This window comes from Plutella xylostella, chromosome 2 (assembly GCF_932276165.1).
Source record: "Plutella xylostella chromosome 2, ilPluXylo3.1, whole genome shotgun sequence".
Lineage (NCBI taxonomy): Eukaryota > Metazoa > Arthropoda > Insecta > Lepidoptera > Plutellidae > Plutella > Plutella xylostella.
In genome coordinates this window covers 1,209,181-1,226,764 of record NC_063982.1, presented here as the reverse complement: position 1 = coordinate 1,226,764, position 17,584 = coordinate 1,209,181, and the positions used below count along the sequence as shown (strand labels likewise).

Sequence of the window (17,584 nt, the reverse complement as noted above, 5' to 3'; positions counted from 1 at the left end):
CATTACTGTCTCTCCTAAAATTTACTAAGTATAAAATCGGTAAGTAAGTACCTACTTCTCTCTCTCTCTCTCTCAGCCTTCCGTAGTCCACTGTTGGACATAGGCCTCTCCTAACGATCGCCACCCCAAACGGTCACCCGCCATCTGCATCCAGCGGCTTCCCGCTACCTTCCGCAGATCATCAGACCAACGGGTTGGGGGGCGACCGACACGCCGTTTGCCGACACGGGGTCTCCACTCCAGAACCTTTCTACTCCAGCGGTCGTCGGCTCTGCGGGCTACGTGGCCAGCCCATTGCCATTTCAGCGTGCTAATCCTTTTGGCTATGTCGGTAACTTTAGTTCTCCTGCGGATTTCTTCATTACGAATCCTATCTCGCAGGGACACGCCTAACATAGCCCTTTCCATAGCACGCTGAGCAACTCTGAGCTTGTGGATAAGCCCTTTGGTGAAGCACCACGTCTCGGCTCCGTAAGTCATCACTGGCAACACGCACTGATTGAAAACTTTTGTTTTCAGACACTGAGGTATGTTTTCAGTGAAGATGTGTCGTAATTTCCCGAACGCTGCCCATCCGAGTTGGATTCTACGAGCTACCTCTTTATCGAAGTTGGATTTACCTAATCGGATCACTTGTCCTAGGTAGGGATACTGATCAACAACTTCGATGGTGACACCTCCTACAGTTACGGGCGATGATGAAACATGTTCGTTCGACATGACCTTTGTCTTGTCCATGTTCATTTTCAGCCCAACTTGTTTAGAGGCATCATTGAGGTCTGTGAGCATTTCGCCCAACTCCTCCAGCGTTTCCGCCATAATAACTATGTCATCAGCAAATCGTAGATGAGAGATATATTCGCCATTGACGTTAATGCCCAGTCTTTTCCACTCTACAAGCTTAAAAACATCTTCCAGTGCACAGGTGAACAGTTTCGGAGAAATAACATCTCCCTGTCTCACGCCCCTTTGCAACTGGATCGGTTTTGTGCTATGTTCGTGTAATCGAACTGACATTGTGGCAGCATTGTACATACATCTCAACACCTCGATATAGCGATAGTCTATATGGCACCGCTGAAGGGATTGAAGCATCGCCCAGAGCTCAATAGAATCAAAGGCTTTCTCATAGTCCACAAACGCTAGACATAAAGGTAGATTATACTCCTCGGTCTTCTGTATAACCTGCCGAAGCGTGCCGAAGTACCTACTTAGACTATTTAAAATTCATTTCATTGACAGAATAAGACGTGCCGACTCGAGTATCAAATTCGGTGTCCCTCAAGGGATAATTTTATGGCCACCACGCTTCTTCAACAATATGGAAAGTCTTTTTGTTTTTAAACACAAGGCTTTCATTTCTTTAAAAAGTTTAGTAAAGCCTTATAAATCTTATAAGCAATGTGCTTCATGACTATATATACCTAACCTACGCCTTGTAACCATAGCTACCCTACACAATAGAGGATGTTAAAAAACAGTAGGTAGGTAAATAATAAAATCAAATAAGTAAATAAACACAGGGTAATTTATTTAAATATGTATTTATAGACACTGTCAACAAAGAACAAGATGGTATGTGAATCTACACTTTTAATATTCATCAAAACTTCGTATTTCATCAGCAAAACTGAATATAAATACAAAACAATTGAGAATAATTCCTAGTGTGATTTCACTTCTTTTATTATCGGCACTTTGCAATTTTATCATACTACCTACCTACTTAATAAGCATTTTATTTTAGGTACTTTTCACATATTTCTGTAGATACGAAATACGTTTAAAGAGATTCGTTGCTTATTTTGCAAATGGCATCTAAATATTGCTCTTTATTGACATGTACGAGATATTTACATTACATTTTGTAGAAATTATAACAATAATTATTTCAGTTTCGCGGCTTCCATAAAACCATAGACAAGACAACCTTTACTTTTTACGACTGAATCGTAATCGACCGTGGCAATGACTCGACTCTTTCAGCCTCTCAGTAAGTGAAGTATTCTCCGTTTAACTCGTCTTCGCTGTCTAGTACACACTTGGCATTGCCTTCGAAGTCGCACTGTTCTGTGGCCTTGTTGAAGAAGAGACCGTCAGTGCAGAAGGATGCTTGCGGCACGCCGTTGGAGCAGCGCCAGTAACGCTGGCAGTCACCGCTGGAAGAAAAAAATATGTTAACGCGTTGGAATAAACACTCTTATGTACCTACTTATAATTATGTTACAGCTGAACACAAAAGTCCAGTACAAATTTAATGTTTATGTTTTGTATTGTATTGTGTATGTTTGTGAATTAGTGTGAATAAATGGTATGAATTTGAATTTGAATTTGAAAAAGAGTAGAGATTAATGTTTTTGGAACTAAACAGATTTAAACCTGGCAATAAAAAAAAACTTGTGATTTGTGGTCTGTTTCTATGGTTTGAATGTCAAACTCGCCCTGTTCCTGTATAAACAAATCGAATTTTGCTTAATTTTGGAGTTTTGTGGATTGTTGAGTTTGTTCACGAAGTGAAAATGAATAAAACCATTCGCAGCGAAGCTAGACAGATGATTTACAGCGTTTACCTACGATGTTTGGCGGAGAATGAGGCTGGAGAAGTATTAGTCAATATATACGATGTTTATGAAAGAGCAGCGTTTTATACTGGTGAGTAGGTACTTAATTTCTAACCATTAACATACATTGCTTATATTTCTTGTAAAAAAGTACTATTTTGATGTAATAGAATGCCTTTCAATGTGTATTTGTTATTCTTATAGAGGTTAGAAAATACTAGTGTCAAACGTTACATGACATCAGGGTCTGGATGCTAATGTTGTCAAAACATCAGGTCTAGATACTTTTTTACTAACCCCCGACTCAAAAAGGGTATCGATAAGTTTTACAGCTGTAGGTGTCTATGTGTGTCGGTCTCTCCGTGTAGAGTACCTATTGTAAAAATATGTGTAAGAATATGTAATGCCGAGTTGCAGCAAGGGACTTTAAGCTAATGTGGACATTAAATCTATGTCTGTCTCTTTCTGTCCGTATGTATACTGTCAAAGCAAGGCAACAATACATTTAATGCCGACATTAACTTAAAGATCCTTTCTGCAACTCAGTGTAAGAGTCGGTATAAATTCTCCAGACATAATAATTTGCAAGTCACTGCTTTTCTGACCAATTAAATAATTTGTTGCAGGAAAATCGGTAAACACAGTTTTAGAAGAATTGCCGGGGCACATTTGAACTTTTTCCTGAGCAAGAAAAAACTGTAATAAAATATCGATGTGTGATACTATCACTTTTCTCCTATAGTAATTACATAATGGGATAACCAACACATGTTTCAGTGCAAAAAAACATTATGAAATACACAATGAAATAAAAGTTACAGTTGATTTGATTTAATGAAATTCATTCAAGACTGCCCCCCTCTCCCCTACTAATTTCTTCTCTTAACATAAACCTCCCCAAAAAGTCGCATTTTATAATTAGTAAATATTTGATACATTTCTCGTTTTGATTTTTTCTGCTAAAGTATCGTGATACTTTTGTCCGTTTTCTATACTATAATAGTGTGGCCACTTTCTTAGATTGCAACGCCCTCAATTATTCTCTACTCTTTTATGTTCCATTGTAAGTATTTCGATTTTTCTTCTAAAGCTGCGTACAGACCGGCCAAAATTACGCCAACGAACGGGTTTTGATGACCTTCGTTGCTGCAATCTGCCCTGTATTATGTATCATAAATATCCATCGTTGGGCGTTCGTTGGGCCAGTCTGTACGCAGCTTAAGAGTATCACAATGTATGTATGTATTTATGTACTTACGCGTATGGCAGCTGCCTGGAGGCTTCTAAAGCGTTGTTGCAGTTCAGAGAGGGAGCAAAAGAAGCAGCCACGGTCTCTGTAATAAAAATAAAATTAGTCATTTTTTAACTAAGGATAGGTAGATACTGGTTGGAACCACTTTAATATTAAAAGTTTTTCTACATAGAGTCCACGTAGTTATAAAAAATAACAAATTATTTTTAGGTAGGTATGCTACCTACTGTATGCCTGGCCAGCACGAAAAATCGTCAGCATAATAACAAAAAGACCATCGCTTTCGCAACCGGTCACTAGATGGCGCTGTACTCACTGCTGACGTGGTGGTAGCGGGTCTCGTCCTCCTCAGCAGACCAGTCGAGGGAGGCCTCCCCCGACCCCTCCTCTCCTGACCCCTCCTCGATGTCGGCGTCAGGGTTGCGCAGCCAGCACTTGGTGGCTGATTCCCAGTTGCATGTCTGTTGTGAGGTTAGGAGAAAGGTTGTTAAATGAAGGTTCATGAAACGGCTAAATTGATTGTGATGGTAGATTGATTGGGAGTAATAACTATAGGACACTCTGGATTACGAAAAACTAGGAAGAAGCTATATCTAGCGTATTATGTTATTCTACCCTTATTATAGAAGCTTTACGAAATAGGTATACTGATACTGATTAAATTATGTGTCCAATAATTGTCCATATAAAATTTAAAAAAAGGTCCAGGTCGCAGTTATCTTGGTGCTATTCCAGCTGCCTAATAAACGCTATGCGATGGGGAAGACGGCTTTTCTACATGCCATACCACATGCCCACAGGCATTATTACTTATTTTTCTTTGATTATTTAACTGTGTTTTTATTTTTAACCTACTTAGGTAAGTACTTAAACTAAATACCTATCCTGGTATCCTCACCTGCAGAACAAAGTCGAAGATGGTGCCCGGGCTGCAAGTGAACAGCACTTGCTGTCCGTGAGCGCAGGTGTAGAACTTGTTGCAGTCGGTCTCGTGGGGCAGGTTCAGGTAGATCTGGCCAGCTGGGTCGCAAGACAGGGTGTTGGGGTCGACGCCCTCTAGGGAGGCCACCGCGGCCGCCACCACGCAGAACAGGGGGATGAGTTTAGCTGGAAAAGAAATGCTTACGTTAGAAAGTAGCACTGAATGTTGTGCTTTAAGTTCCAACTCCGTCCGGGCAACGTTTTTTTTTTAAGTAGCCAATTCAGTGTCCCACTGCTGGGCAAAGACCTCCCCATGTTTATTCCACACGTCTCTGCTGTCGACCACCTGACGCCAATCCGGCAAAAATCTGTCCAGGTCATCCCGCCATCTCCGGTTATAATTTTTGAATTCGCATGACGTGGCCTGCCCAGGCCCACGTCAGCTTAGCGGTCTGTGCACCTACGTCTTTTATGCGAGTGGCGGAGCGCAGTGTGGTATTCCTGACGTGGTCTAACCTGGTCACACCCAGTATACTGCGCTCCACCGCTCGTTGGCAAACCTTCAGCTTGGACTTCTGACCCTGTAGCACAGGGCGCTGTTAAGACGTGACAAGAGTTCTCCGTTGCGCTCGCTCTTGAGGCTGCGCGATGTGAGTGAGCGCGATGCAAAACTCTTGTCACGTCTTAAATGCGCCCCGTACAGCCCGTACTAGCCTTTCTGATGTTCCGTCAAAGACCAAGTCTGAGCGCCGTAGGTTAGGACGGGCAGGATACACATGTCAAGGAGCTTCCGCTTGAGCGATAATGGTAGCTCCCCCTTCATTAAAGATTTCATAGACCAGAAGCTTTTCCAGGCGTTTTCAATCCGTCTTTGGATTTCTTTGTCTTGCCGGTTATGAAATGAAGCTATCTGGCCTAGATAAAGGTACTCCTCGACATACTGTATCTCCTGACCGTCTACCTCAACCCTACGTTTTGCACTGTTACTCATGACTTTAGTCTTCGACCGGTTCATCTTCAGTCCAACCTCAAGGCTCGCCGTGCTAAGGTCTTCTAGCATTGTTTGAAGTATTGGTGCAGAAGTGGCGAACAGGACTATGTCATCAGCGAAGCGAAGGTTTGTGAGCCTTCTGCCACCACTTCTGTTACCTTCGGGCAACGTATAGGAGAAAAGCTCAGAATAATAACTCTTATTTAATCTGACTTTAGAGAAGTACAATGATCCTTACAGTGATAAAAAAATAATAGTAAAAAAATAACACATCTTTTTTTTTTGGCGGGAACGAAAACGTGTCGGACGTATTTAATTTTTCAAAAGTTTAAAATTAAATAATTAGCTCAGGAAACAGTATTTGCATACCTAATTTTGTTATCGTGGTTACTATTGACGATTGTAACATTTATTTGTTATAGTTTTCGATCTTAAGATGAAATATAAGAAAAATGGATAACACTAAACTTCCTTCAAGTTGTAGCGAGAGCGAAGAGATTCAATCGTTTTTTAATGATTGTGAAGGCGATAAAGTTTGTACTTATGAAGATTCTGTGCAAATGGAGTGTCAGATGAGCATCGAGCGCTCAACGGGGAAGCGCCCGAGACCGCCGAGCAACGAAACAGATGGAGATGACAATGATGGCTTCATTACTGTACAAAGGAAACCAAAACGAATATTTCGTACAGCTTCTAAAGGCAGTATCGAGGAGAAGATTTATGAGGTATGTTTGTCATCTAAAAGTTGTTTACCTAAACAAGTAGGGTTGGCCAAATTGTTGAAATCTTTGGGTATACAAAATATTATGAAGATTAACTCCAAAGGTCCGTACAGAGCATTTATAACTTTTGGAAGCAAAGAAGACGCAGAGAAGTTAATAAAGTGTGAAAAATTTATTGAGATGGGCTATAAATGCCAATTTACGAGTGAAGTAAGTTTGGTTTTTGGTGTTATAAGGGAAGTTGACTTAGACATTGATGAAAAAGAGTTATTAAATGAAATATCGTGTGAACAAGAGATTGTATCAGTGCGTAGGCTCAAGAGACTGAATGAGTTACGTGAATGGATTGACAGTGAAACTGTTAGAATTGGTTTTAAGAGTCCAATCGTACCTACGTATGTTTCTGTTTTCGGCGCTTCATTCAAAGTTGATTCATATACTTTTCTAGTAAGTCAATGCTCTGGATGCTGGAAATATGGTCACTCCATAAAGTTTTGCCCTACAAAAAAAATTAAATGTCCAAAGTGCGGCAAAGATCATGTAAACTGTGAAACCACTGACTTTTTCTGCATAAATTGTAAGGGCGCCCATATGGCGCTTGATAAGTGTTGTCCGATGTTTATTAAGGAAAAGAAAATTCGAGACATCATGTGCCATGACAATGTGACTTATAAGAAAGCAGTGGAAATATACCTGTGTACAATGAAGACGTCTAAGGAGTCTGATGTGGTGCAGAACATTGTGGAGAAAGAACTACGTCATAGTAATATCCCACCAAACATTGGTGTCGTAGGTAAGAATGAAGGTCAGAATATCACTTTGAATAATTCATACAGGGATGTACTCGTGTCCAAAGCATACGTCATACATGATAATAATAAAGTAACCGATAGTTGTTCTGATAGTGAGATAGAGATAAATGGTGCAAAAACATGTAAAAAGCCTAATACCAACAAAAATAAGAAGAAACAAAGACAAGGCATAGATGAACTCGCTAACATTATGCAAGAGCACTCTTATGCTGGTAATAGTGGTAATACGGTGCAGGTTGAAGAAAATGAGTATAAAAAGGATCAAAGGCAAAACAAAACAAAGGAAAAACAGTTATGGTTTAGAGAGCTGTTTCAAAGATTGAAGGAAATAATCTTTTCAAAATCCTCAATAGAAGAAAAAATCTTTAGTATGTTAAAAGTAGTAGTTGAAAAAATTAGTAATTTTGTTATGAATATGTTTACTGAGGGTGATTTAATACAACGTATGTTCTCTGGTTTATATAATGGATAAGTCATTAAAAAGTCATGTTATTAATATATTTCAGTGGAATGCACAAAGCCTTAGACCTAAAATTACAGAATTTGAAGCGTTAGTAAATAGAGAAAATATTCATATATGTATTTTAAGTGAAACGTGGTTAGAGCCAGAAAGTAGATTGAATATCAATGGTTATAATGTATATAGGCACGATAGGTTTGATTCATATGGCGGCGTTGCAATTTTAACTCATAAATCGATTAATACTGTATTCAAACGTGTTAGCATTAGAAATTCAGGTATTGAAATTATTCAAGTACAAATTCTTAATTGTAAGCTGTTAAAAAGTATTTACTCCATCTATTGCCCCTCAAGTGTAACTGTGTCATCAGCTGACTGGGATGAATTATTTTCTCTTTCATCTAGTAATTCCATAATTGCTGGTGACTTTAATGGCCACCATGTATGTTGGTCGAATAAATCTGATACCCGAGGGGAGCAGATATTTGATAGTTCTCTGGAGTTCGGCTATGTTTCATTGAATGATGGACGGCCAACTAGGGTCAAGATGGTTAACGGAGTATTACAACAGTCTAGTCCTGATATAACGTTTTGCTCTTCTGACATTGCTATTAATGTGACTTGGAATGTTACTTGTGAGAACTTGGGTAGTGATCATTTGGTTCTTAAATATTCTTTAGGGTATCAAGATAGATTAAATTTTATAGAAAAAAGAAACTTTGCTAAAGCTAATTGGAATGAATATACGGAGTTTCTAAATGTAATATTTTCTGAATCTGTATCATTTGAATGTGTACAGGTCATGTATGATTGGTTTTTAGAGAAGATTAATAGTGCAGCAAACAAATCGATCCCTTTAATTAAAATTTGTACAAATCCTATTCGAAAATTTACCCCTAAGCAATATTGGAATCAAACATTGTCTAAAGCAGTAGCAGAACGTCGATTAGCTCTAAAAACCCTGAGACGTAACCCAACACCAGATAATCTATGTGTATTACAAAGAAAAACTGCGGAAGCTCAGCGTTTGATTAGAAGAGCAAAATCAGATAGTTGGCATACCTTTTGTGATAATATTTGTGAAACTACTAATGTATCTGATATGTGGCGGAAAATGAGATGGATGAAAGGTTATCAGCATGTTAGAAGATGCGTGTCTGAAGAAAAAAAAGAGGAATTGTTACAATCCCTTACGCCTGATTTTGTTATAAATAATACCCCCTGTTTTATCTCTTCAAATGAATTGTTAGAAGGTGAATTCACTATTGTTGAATTGGAGAATAGTCTTAAGCTAAAGTATTCTGCCCCTGGCAATGATAATATTTCCTATTCGATGTTGTCTCATCTTCCATTGAATGCGAAAATATTTCTTTTGAATATATTTAACCGTGTTTTAGTCTCAGGGTATATACCAATTCAGTGGAGGGATATTGTAATAGTTCCCATACCAAAAAATAATGATAATGACCCTAAACTCAGACCTATTTCACTTATATCATGTATTTGTAAGCTATTTCACTCTATGTTAAACAAACGACTGGAATGGTACTTAGAAAGCAATAAATTATTATCTCCTAATACGACGGGATTTAGGAAAGGGCAGTCGTGTTTGGGTACGGGTGCGATACGGGTGCGAGACTTGGTTTGTGCGTAAAGATATTTCCCACAAGCTTCAAGTTTTTATAAACAAGTGCTTGCGACAAATTCTGGGAATATTTTGGCCACGAACCATCAGAAATGAAGACCTTTGGACTCTCACAAACCAGAGACCTACGCATTTAGAGATCCTCGATCGAAAATGGCGCTGGATAGGTCATTCGTTGCGGCAGGAGGACTCTTGCCTCACAAAGCAGGCCCTAGTGTTTGCCCCGCAAGGAAAAAGAAGGATAGGGCGCCCAAGAATAACTTGGATAAGGACATTAGCCCAGGAGATCAAGTCGATCAACATGAGCTGGCCAGAAGTTGTGGCTGCTGCCTCTGATCGTCAGAAGTGGAAAGCTGTAGTTGCGGCCCTATGCTCCACTAGGAGTTAAAGGACTTAAGAAGAAGAAGAAGAAGTCGTGTTTGGACAATTTAGCTCGGTTAGTCACGAACATTCAGGTAGGATTTTCTAAGAATAATGCTACTATAGCTTGCTTTGTAGATATAGATGGAGCTTATAATAATGTTATAATAGAATGCCTTGTAAATATTTTAGACCGGTTAAAAGTTGGAGCCACTATATGTCAATATGTATGGGAGTTTTCTAAAAAAAGATTTTTAAAAATTAAAGTTGATGATGCTAATGCTAATGGATGTACAAGATGGGCAAGCAAAGGCATTGCCCAAGGTGATCCCTTGTCTCCGTTGCTTTTTAATGTTGCTACTATAGACATATGTAGAAATATTCAGAATGTATTTATAAGTCAGTACGCTGATGATTTTGTTTTGTACAGTAATCACAACAAATTAAGCGACAGCATCATTCACATGCAGTTATCAGTAAACACTTTAATACATTTGCTAAGTCAATTAGGATTGGAGTTAGCAGCCGAGAAATCGAAACTGTGTGTTTTCAGTAGAGGAAGAATTCGTCAAAATGTTAGTATTTTTGTAAATAACATTGCATTGGAATCGGTTGATTGTATAAAACACTTAGGAGTTTGGTTGGATAGTTCTCTTCGATGGACAAAACATATTAAAGAAACTTATGAAAAGTCCTGTAAGTTTTTGCAGATATTTAAAGTCTTATCTGGGTCGGGTTGGGGCGTTCATCCCCAACATTTACGTAGATTATATTTATCACTAATTCGGAGTAGGATTGATTACGGAAGTTTTTTATATGATAATAGCGCCAAAACAAATGTGAAGAAATTGGATTTATTACAAAATAGAGCAATGAGAATCGTGGGTGGTTACGTCAGATCTACTCCTGTATATGCCATGGAAAGTGACCTATGCATTCCTCCACTTGTTTTAAGACGGAAATACTTAGCGTTTAAATATATTTTAAAGTCTCGTTCGTTTGAAGGAAATCTTACTGTTAAGTATCTTTCCGAATTGGCTCTGCATTTGCATAATAACTTTTGGTCTAGGAAAAAAAAACCTTTGCTAGCAGATACTTTCATAGGGACTGGTTCAGAAAATATTGCTTCGGCTGTTCCCTTAGAAAATTTCAGCTTAGATACATGGATGTCATCTATAGATATCAAAAAGTTTATTAAACCAAATATAGACTGTATAAGTGAGGCAAAATGTACATATGAAGTTAACCATCTTAAGAATATAGTTTTGCAGGAGTTAAATCTTAAATATGACGGATGGCATTCTGTTTACACTGACGGTTCCAAAGATAGTGCAGGCAGAGGAGCTTCATTTTTCAATCCAAATTCTAAGGTCCAGTGTCTATTTAGAATTAATTCCTGTGTTTCTGTTATGTCAGTTGAACTTTTAGCTATATATGAAGCTGTATTATTCATAGAAAAAAATAATATTTGTAAAATTGTAATATTAACTGATAGTAAAAGTTCACTCCAACATATTATTAGATGTGTTTCAGGGGAAAGAGGTTTGGCAATTGCTTATAAGATTATATCAAAATTAATTAATTTGTGTAAAAGGGGCATTAAAGTTATGTTACAATGGATTCCTTCGCATGTTGGATTACAAGGTAACGAGGAGGCTGACAGGCTTGCTAAGAAAGCAATTAAAGACGGTAATGATGTTGAAGTTGTAGCAAGTTGGTCTGAAGTATTAGCCAAATATCGGCAATTCATACGTGATAATTGGAGAGAATATTTCAACAAGATATCCAAAGAAAAGGGAATTTGGTACCGAAGTATAGTGTGTGAGCCCCCTCGAATACCTTGGTTTAGTTCAAGTCGATTAAACAGACAACAAATTGTGATGGCTCTCCGACTTCGTTCTGGTCATATTCCATTAAATAAATTCGGATTCTTGATGGGAAAAGTTACTTCACCCAAATGTGATGAATGTGGAGTAGAATATGACGTATACCATTTCCTAATGGAATGTGTCCGGAATGCAAGTCGGCGGCAACAGTTAGTTGATAAGTTTAATATTAATAGAATCGATGTTGGAGTTTTCCAAAGTATATTGGCTGAGCCATGGTCAGAAGCAGCCAAATTGCTATATTATTTTAAGTTTCATTCTTAGTTTTTAGTTTATTGTTTTGTGTATGTTAATTAGAGGGTACGATGGGACTGTCATCGTCACCTAGTGACAAAAGTTCCTTAAATAAAATAGATTGAAAAAAAATAAAAAAATAACACATCTCAAGATTTCCGTTTCCCTCATAGACTTAGTATATACTAGCTAGCGTATAGACGAACAAAGCGAGCGAGGGAGAAGAAAATCCCTTACGGAAATTTAGCAAGATAGAAAAGGATAGCGAATCCAATGAAACTGTGACTGGTTTTGAATGACAGAGCGTCACAATTCAGCACGCGGAAAATCAACACCTTAGTATTTTGGATTTTTTGCGTACATCGTGGTTTATTTTCAGTAAATCTAATTGTATTTAACAATGGTAACATCTTCTGCGAGTGATTGTGGCGTTAATCATAGAAATAATCCTGAAAATTGCACATTTCACAGGTAAATACCAAAATCGTCATCACTGCTATGACGCGTATATTTTTGGTTAAAACTTGTCTTTTATCCTGTATTTAATATAAAATAATGCCAATGCTGTTGTTTACTTTCATATTTTGTGTATGTGGAAGTCCATTTGTTAATAATTTACAAGATTTTAGTGGATATATTTTTAATCAATTTATTTTACATGTACGCTAGGGATTGACTCAAATTAATCGATATCATTATCGATATTTTATCTTGAATGTTAGCTATAAAAATAAGTAATAGTGGATATATTTTTCATCAATTTATTTTACATGTACGCTAGGGATTGACTCAAATTAATCGATATCATTATCGATATTTTATCTTGAATGTTAGCTATAAAAATAAGTCAGGGCAAGGCACATCTTTTAACAAATACATAAACTAATTATTTTCTATAATTTGTCCAACAGATTCCCTCTATAGATATTATAATAAGCCGAAAGTAGTTGAAATAAATTGGACGCGTTGGTTGGAATCCAAAGAAGAACTCTACCATTTGCAGCAATTCGACTTAAGAATGAATGTAAACTTCATAATTTAGGAAACGAAACTGTAATGAACCAGTTAAATAAATAAATATGTGGGAACATCTCAGACACGGCCATCCGAGGCAGAGCCTGTAATATGGGTCAGACAGCTGATATATCTAAGATTGTTCTGTTTAAAAGTCAATAAAATAAGGAGCGATGAAAAAAGTGTTTTTATTTTTATTTATGCATTTTTTTACACTATGTCAAAATTATAATCTGGACAACAACAGTCTATGGAACAACTCTCCAAGGGTCGAACATCGAACTTCAATAACTTATCGATGGTCCTCCAAAGTAAAGAAAGGTACATCACTAGCTAATGCACACACTGAAAAATCAAAATTGGTCACGTTTTATCGAGCTGTCAGTTCGTCTATACGCTAGTATATACTAAGTCTATGGTTTCCCTCAACTTGGAATTTTATAAGCCAACCTCAGAATAATAACGGTGGCCTCGCTTCCAACTGTCACCTGTCGGCCACAGACATGAAATTTCATTTCAGTTGTCTTATCAATCAGTGTCATGTCAGTCATACAGACAGAAGCGGCGTTTGCGGTTGCATTGCAGTGCAGTTTGTTTATTGTTTATTTTATTATTTTACAAGCGTTAAAGTGATAAAACTAAGTAAACATGTCTTCGTCGGACTCCGAAGACGATTGTTACGGAAACGTAGCACAGAAGCTTCAGTCACTGAATAACCATTATAAAGAAGACCATATAGAATGCACTAACCTCCTGAACGAATCTTGCGAGCTGGATGAAATCGTGAAAAACAACAAAATACACCCTAAACCACCAAGAAACGATGCTGGGGACACTTCTTCAACCTCTTTAGGCGACGTAAGTCTGGATTTAGGCGAAATTAGTGCACCGGGGCCGCCTAAACGAATGACCCGAGCAAGGGCTAGAAAGTCGGGTACCGATGCCCCAGTTGTAGCAGAAGCGCCTCCAACAAGAGGTAGGAGAGGCAGAGGACGGGCAGCAAGCCGCCCCGCCACCCCCAGGGGCAGGGGGAGGGGCAGGAACTCAAACCCCACTGATGTAACTACTTTAAATGCTACAGTTACCGCGCCCGCACAGCCAAACCCCCCCGCACCTCGTGGCAGGTCCCCGCGCGGCGGCCGCGGGCGGCGCCAAGCCCGTGACCACATCAACAACATGATAAACACGATGTATCCTATCTACAGCATTGGCAACACTCATGAGTATCCCGACCAATCAGAGACGCAGGAACTGTTCACAAGTAAACCAAGAGTTTCAAGCGATGTAGTGCTCATTGAAGATGAGAACGATCTGGATGATAATGAGGAGCTGTCCGTTAAAGTTTACTGGCAAAGCTCAGAGTTCTTCAAATTCACGATACGTAAGTTCCAAAAGTTAACGCAGGTGTTTGAGTACTTCTCTAATAAAGAGAGTGTAAGCTTTGACAAATTATTGTTTACATACAAAGACCGGATCCTGAAGCCTGATGACACACCGGAGTCTATAGATTACAGAATCAGCAAGTTTATTGACGGCGGGATAGTCAATAGTAGTGTAACGAAATTAGTGAAAAACAATTCTCAGGACCATGTCAAAGATGGTATTAAAGTAAAGTTCCAGTGTCAAAATATGAAGAAACCTTTAGAAATGACAATAAGTCTGGATGAGAAGCTATCCTTGCCAATGCTAAAGTGTGCTGAGCATTTAGAAAAGCCATTGGACAAATTGCGGTTCATATTTGACGGTGACAACCTGAGTGCTAAGGACACTCCGAGAGACCTAGACTTTGAAGGTGATGAGTGTATTGATGTGAAAATATTGAGTTGATAACTGACTTTTTTTATTAAAAAGTAAGTATTTTACATTTGTACAAAATCATTCCAGATATTTGTATTTTTGTTATGAATTCTTTTACAATGCCTTATGAGATTGTATGTTATTTATTGTTTAAAATATAAATTGAAATGATTCAAAAAAGATATTTGTAAGATTTTTATATTTCCCTTGCTGCAGTAGGAATCTTAATTAGATTGTTATAGAATACTAACGAGAATTACCTACACATTAATAGCTTTTATTAACTTAATTTTACATGATAAACTGTTAATCACATTTGTAGTGATTACTTTTGTACATGCAGTGTAAAATTAATAAGTGATTATTGTAGTTTTCTATCAAAGATCAATAACCACTGATAACAGAATTAACCTATTGTTGATGACGCCAGTAAAACGGGAAACAGAGCCTTAAGCTTTGATGATCTTAAACACTTTATAATCGGCTTACTGGGATTAAGATAAAAGGCGTTATCCTAGAAGCAATCATGTATTATCTATCCACACTATTATTTACTAATTAATAATGATTAATATACACATGCGTGAGTATGACTGCGACTTTATTAGTTTTTTTACGCATTAAAAACTACCTATATAATATAATATAAATATATTTAATGCTGAATATAGTATAGGCCTCTCTAATGTGGTGTGAGGCGTTTATCATCATCAGCCTATAGCAGTCCACTGCTGGACGTAGACATCTCCCAAATCACTGCTGGATGCGATCTGTAGCTTTCCTCATCCTATCATGACCAAGCCACCTTTCGCAAGGTCGTCACCCTATCTAGCCGGAGGGCGTACCTACACTACGGTGTCCACTCCAGAACACGTTTAGGTACCCCATCGTTTTTCGGTTCTTCGACAGATGTGACAAGCCCACTGCGTCTTAAGCTTACTCGGTGACTTTCGTTTTCTCCCCATCCGTAAAAAACCACCCCAACTCACCAATCATTATGGAACACACGAATAAAAAAAACACAGATGAAGGTTAAAAAAAACAATTGAAGTCACACACGATGTCACACGGAAGGACAGAACTCAGACGAGTCTGATTACAACTGCCTATCACATTAATTATGACTCCTTGCTTTTATAGTCTAATAGAATTGACGGTGGATAAACCCTTTATCTAATCATCAGTTATTGGCTTTCGGTAGAACATTCGTTGTCTTGTGTTGACTCGGTATCATCGGTTCTCTGTTTTGCGTGGTTATAGTAATTTTATGTTCATTCTTCATCTTAATCAGGCAACAAAGGTTCTCTGCTAGATGTGTGCGCCAGAATACTTTGTCCTTTGAGATTTTCAATACCTGCAATCTAAGGTTAGGTACCTAAAGATAGTAGGTAGGTATATAGGTTATAGCTAGGTAGGATTTACCTGTACCTGCATAATTTAGCATGACAAGTGGCCAGCTCATTCTAATTTTAACTAGAGTAGAAGCATACTTGAACTAAAGTGTTGAAGTACCCATGACGTAGTTATGTTACTTAGGAACAGAGAGTGCTCGAGTAGTTACCTGCCTTCTTGTACATTAGATATGTGTAGGTAAGTACTGGCACTCTGAGAACCCAGTGGGAGTTTTTTAAGAGCAGTGTACGACGACATGTCCCTAGGTGGCGACGTGGTGGCGACTCTTGCGACGGCGTAGTCGCACTCCAGAAAGATATTGTACCCTGTGTTAGGGCGCTCACACGACCGATAAATCGGTGTCAGACTTGCAGGAGGCACAAGGGTTTAGACCTGGTTCAGAAGGGGCGAATTCGCCGCGAATCGTTTCGCGCGAATTCATACGCGCGTAGTTGAGGTAAGTACTAGACATCAATACATAGCGTCCACAAGCATCGCGCGAATTAAAAATACGCGCGTAAATCGCGTGCACTACGCCAGACTCTCGACTCACCCGAAATACGCGCGAATCGAGATACTAGGGACATACGGCGATCACAGGATTCGATACTATTTTCAAATCTACACAAACATATGGAAAAAACAAATATCACTTTTGGAACTGACAAATTTGCCTTACATTTTGACAGTGGCAGTTGACGATAGTTGCGTCCAGTTAACGAGCGAACTCTAAAGCGTTTTTCCTTCAACTCCATGTTTCCTACTGAATTCCTCCCCAAATTTCGCGCGTTGATACGCACCTTGTGGACGCAACGGTCGCGCGAGAGTATCGCGGCGTATTCGCCCTTTCTGAACCAGGTCTTAACGTAGGTATGATTACAACAGCACAAAGCGTATGATGCTTCTTAAGCTGCGTACTGACGACGAACGGGTTTCGTTGACCTTCGATGCTGCAATCTGCCCTGTATTATGTATGATGAATATCCATCGTTGGGGCGTTCGTTAGGCCGGTCTGTACGCGGCTTTACAAAAAGGCATATGTACTTGTACATGTGCAGGCATCCTCATATTCCTACAAGTACCTACCTAGGTAGGTAGCAGGAAACAAGAACAGAACAACATGCTCATAAAATCAACTACTTACATCTAACTATTTACCCACGTTTATTAAAGTATGTATTATGATAATTAATATCTGAATCACATACTTAAAGAGAAGTGGTAATTTCTCATACTTAATGAATGATTAGGACTAGATTTGCTGCAAGTATACCTAAATTGCTATTCATGGAAGAATGTTATCAGATAACAATTCCCAATGACTTGTCCATATTACCATAACATCCTCACACTGTACATATACGTTCACCTCTTTAGATACTTCCCTACTCGTTGCCGTTGGTATATCACCAGCTAGTAAGGCGATCCGCTCACTGCACGAGAGTCCAGGCGAGAAGACCAAGGGCGCCTTATCTGTGTTCTATATACGCTCACAGAGGTGCAGGCGAGGTGCGAACTCGACACTGTAAAGGCATAA

The 17,584-nt window shown here is 38.7% G+C and overlaps 2 protein-coding genes and 1 long non-coding RNA gene across 3 annotated transcripts; 2 read left to right on the top strand and 1 right to left on the bottom strand.

Annotated features, from left to right (window-relative positions):
* Window positions 1-1,506: 1,506 nt before the first annotated feature.
* LOC105387177 (peritrophin-1) lies at window positions 1,507-15,802 on the bottom strand. Its single transcript, XM_038111564.2, has 5 exons — window positions 15,645-15,802; window positions 4,712-4,920; window positions 4,130-4,274; window positions 3,820-3,895; window positions 1,507-2,159 (listed from the first exon to the last, which is right to left on the bottom strand). The coding sequence occupies exons 1-5, from the start codon at window positions 15,649-15,651 to the stop codon at window positions 1,991-1,993; spliced, it is 606 nt and encodes a 201-aa protein (XP_037967492.2). The 5' UTR covers window positions 15,652-15,802; the 3' UTR covers window positions 1,507-1,990.
* Window positions 12,019-13,279, top strand: LOC125489447. The gene is made up of 2 exons (XR_007267013.1): window positions 12,019-12,315; window positions 12,756-13,279. It is a non-coding gene; the product is annotated as an uncharacterized LOC125489447 (long non-coding RNA).
* LOC105387176 lies at window positions 13,413-14,839 on the top strand. Its single transcript, XM_011557867.3, has one exon. The coding sequence runs from the start codon at window positions 13,507-13,509 to the stop codon at window positions 14,683-14,685; it is 1,179 nt and encodes a 392-aa protein (XP_011556169.3). The 5' UTR covers window positions 13,413-13,506; the 3' UTR covers window positions 14,686-14,839.
* Window positions 15,803-17,584: the final 1,782 nt, after the last annotated feature.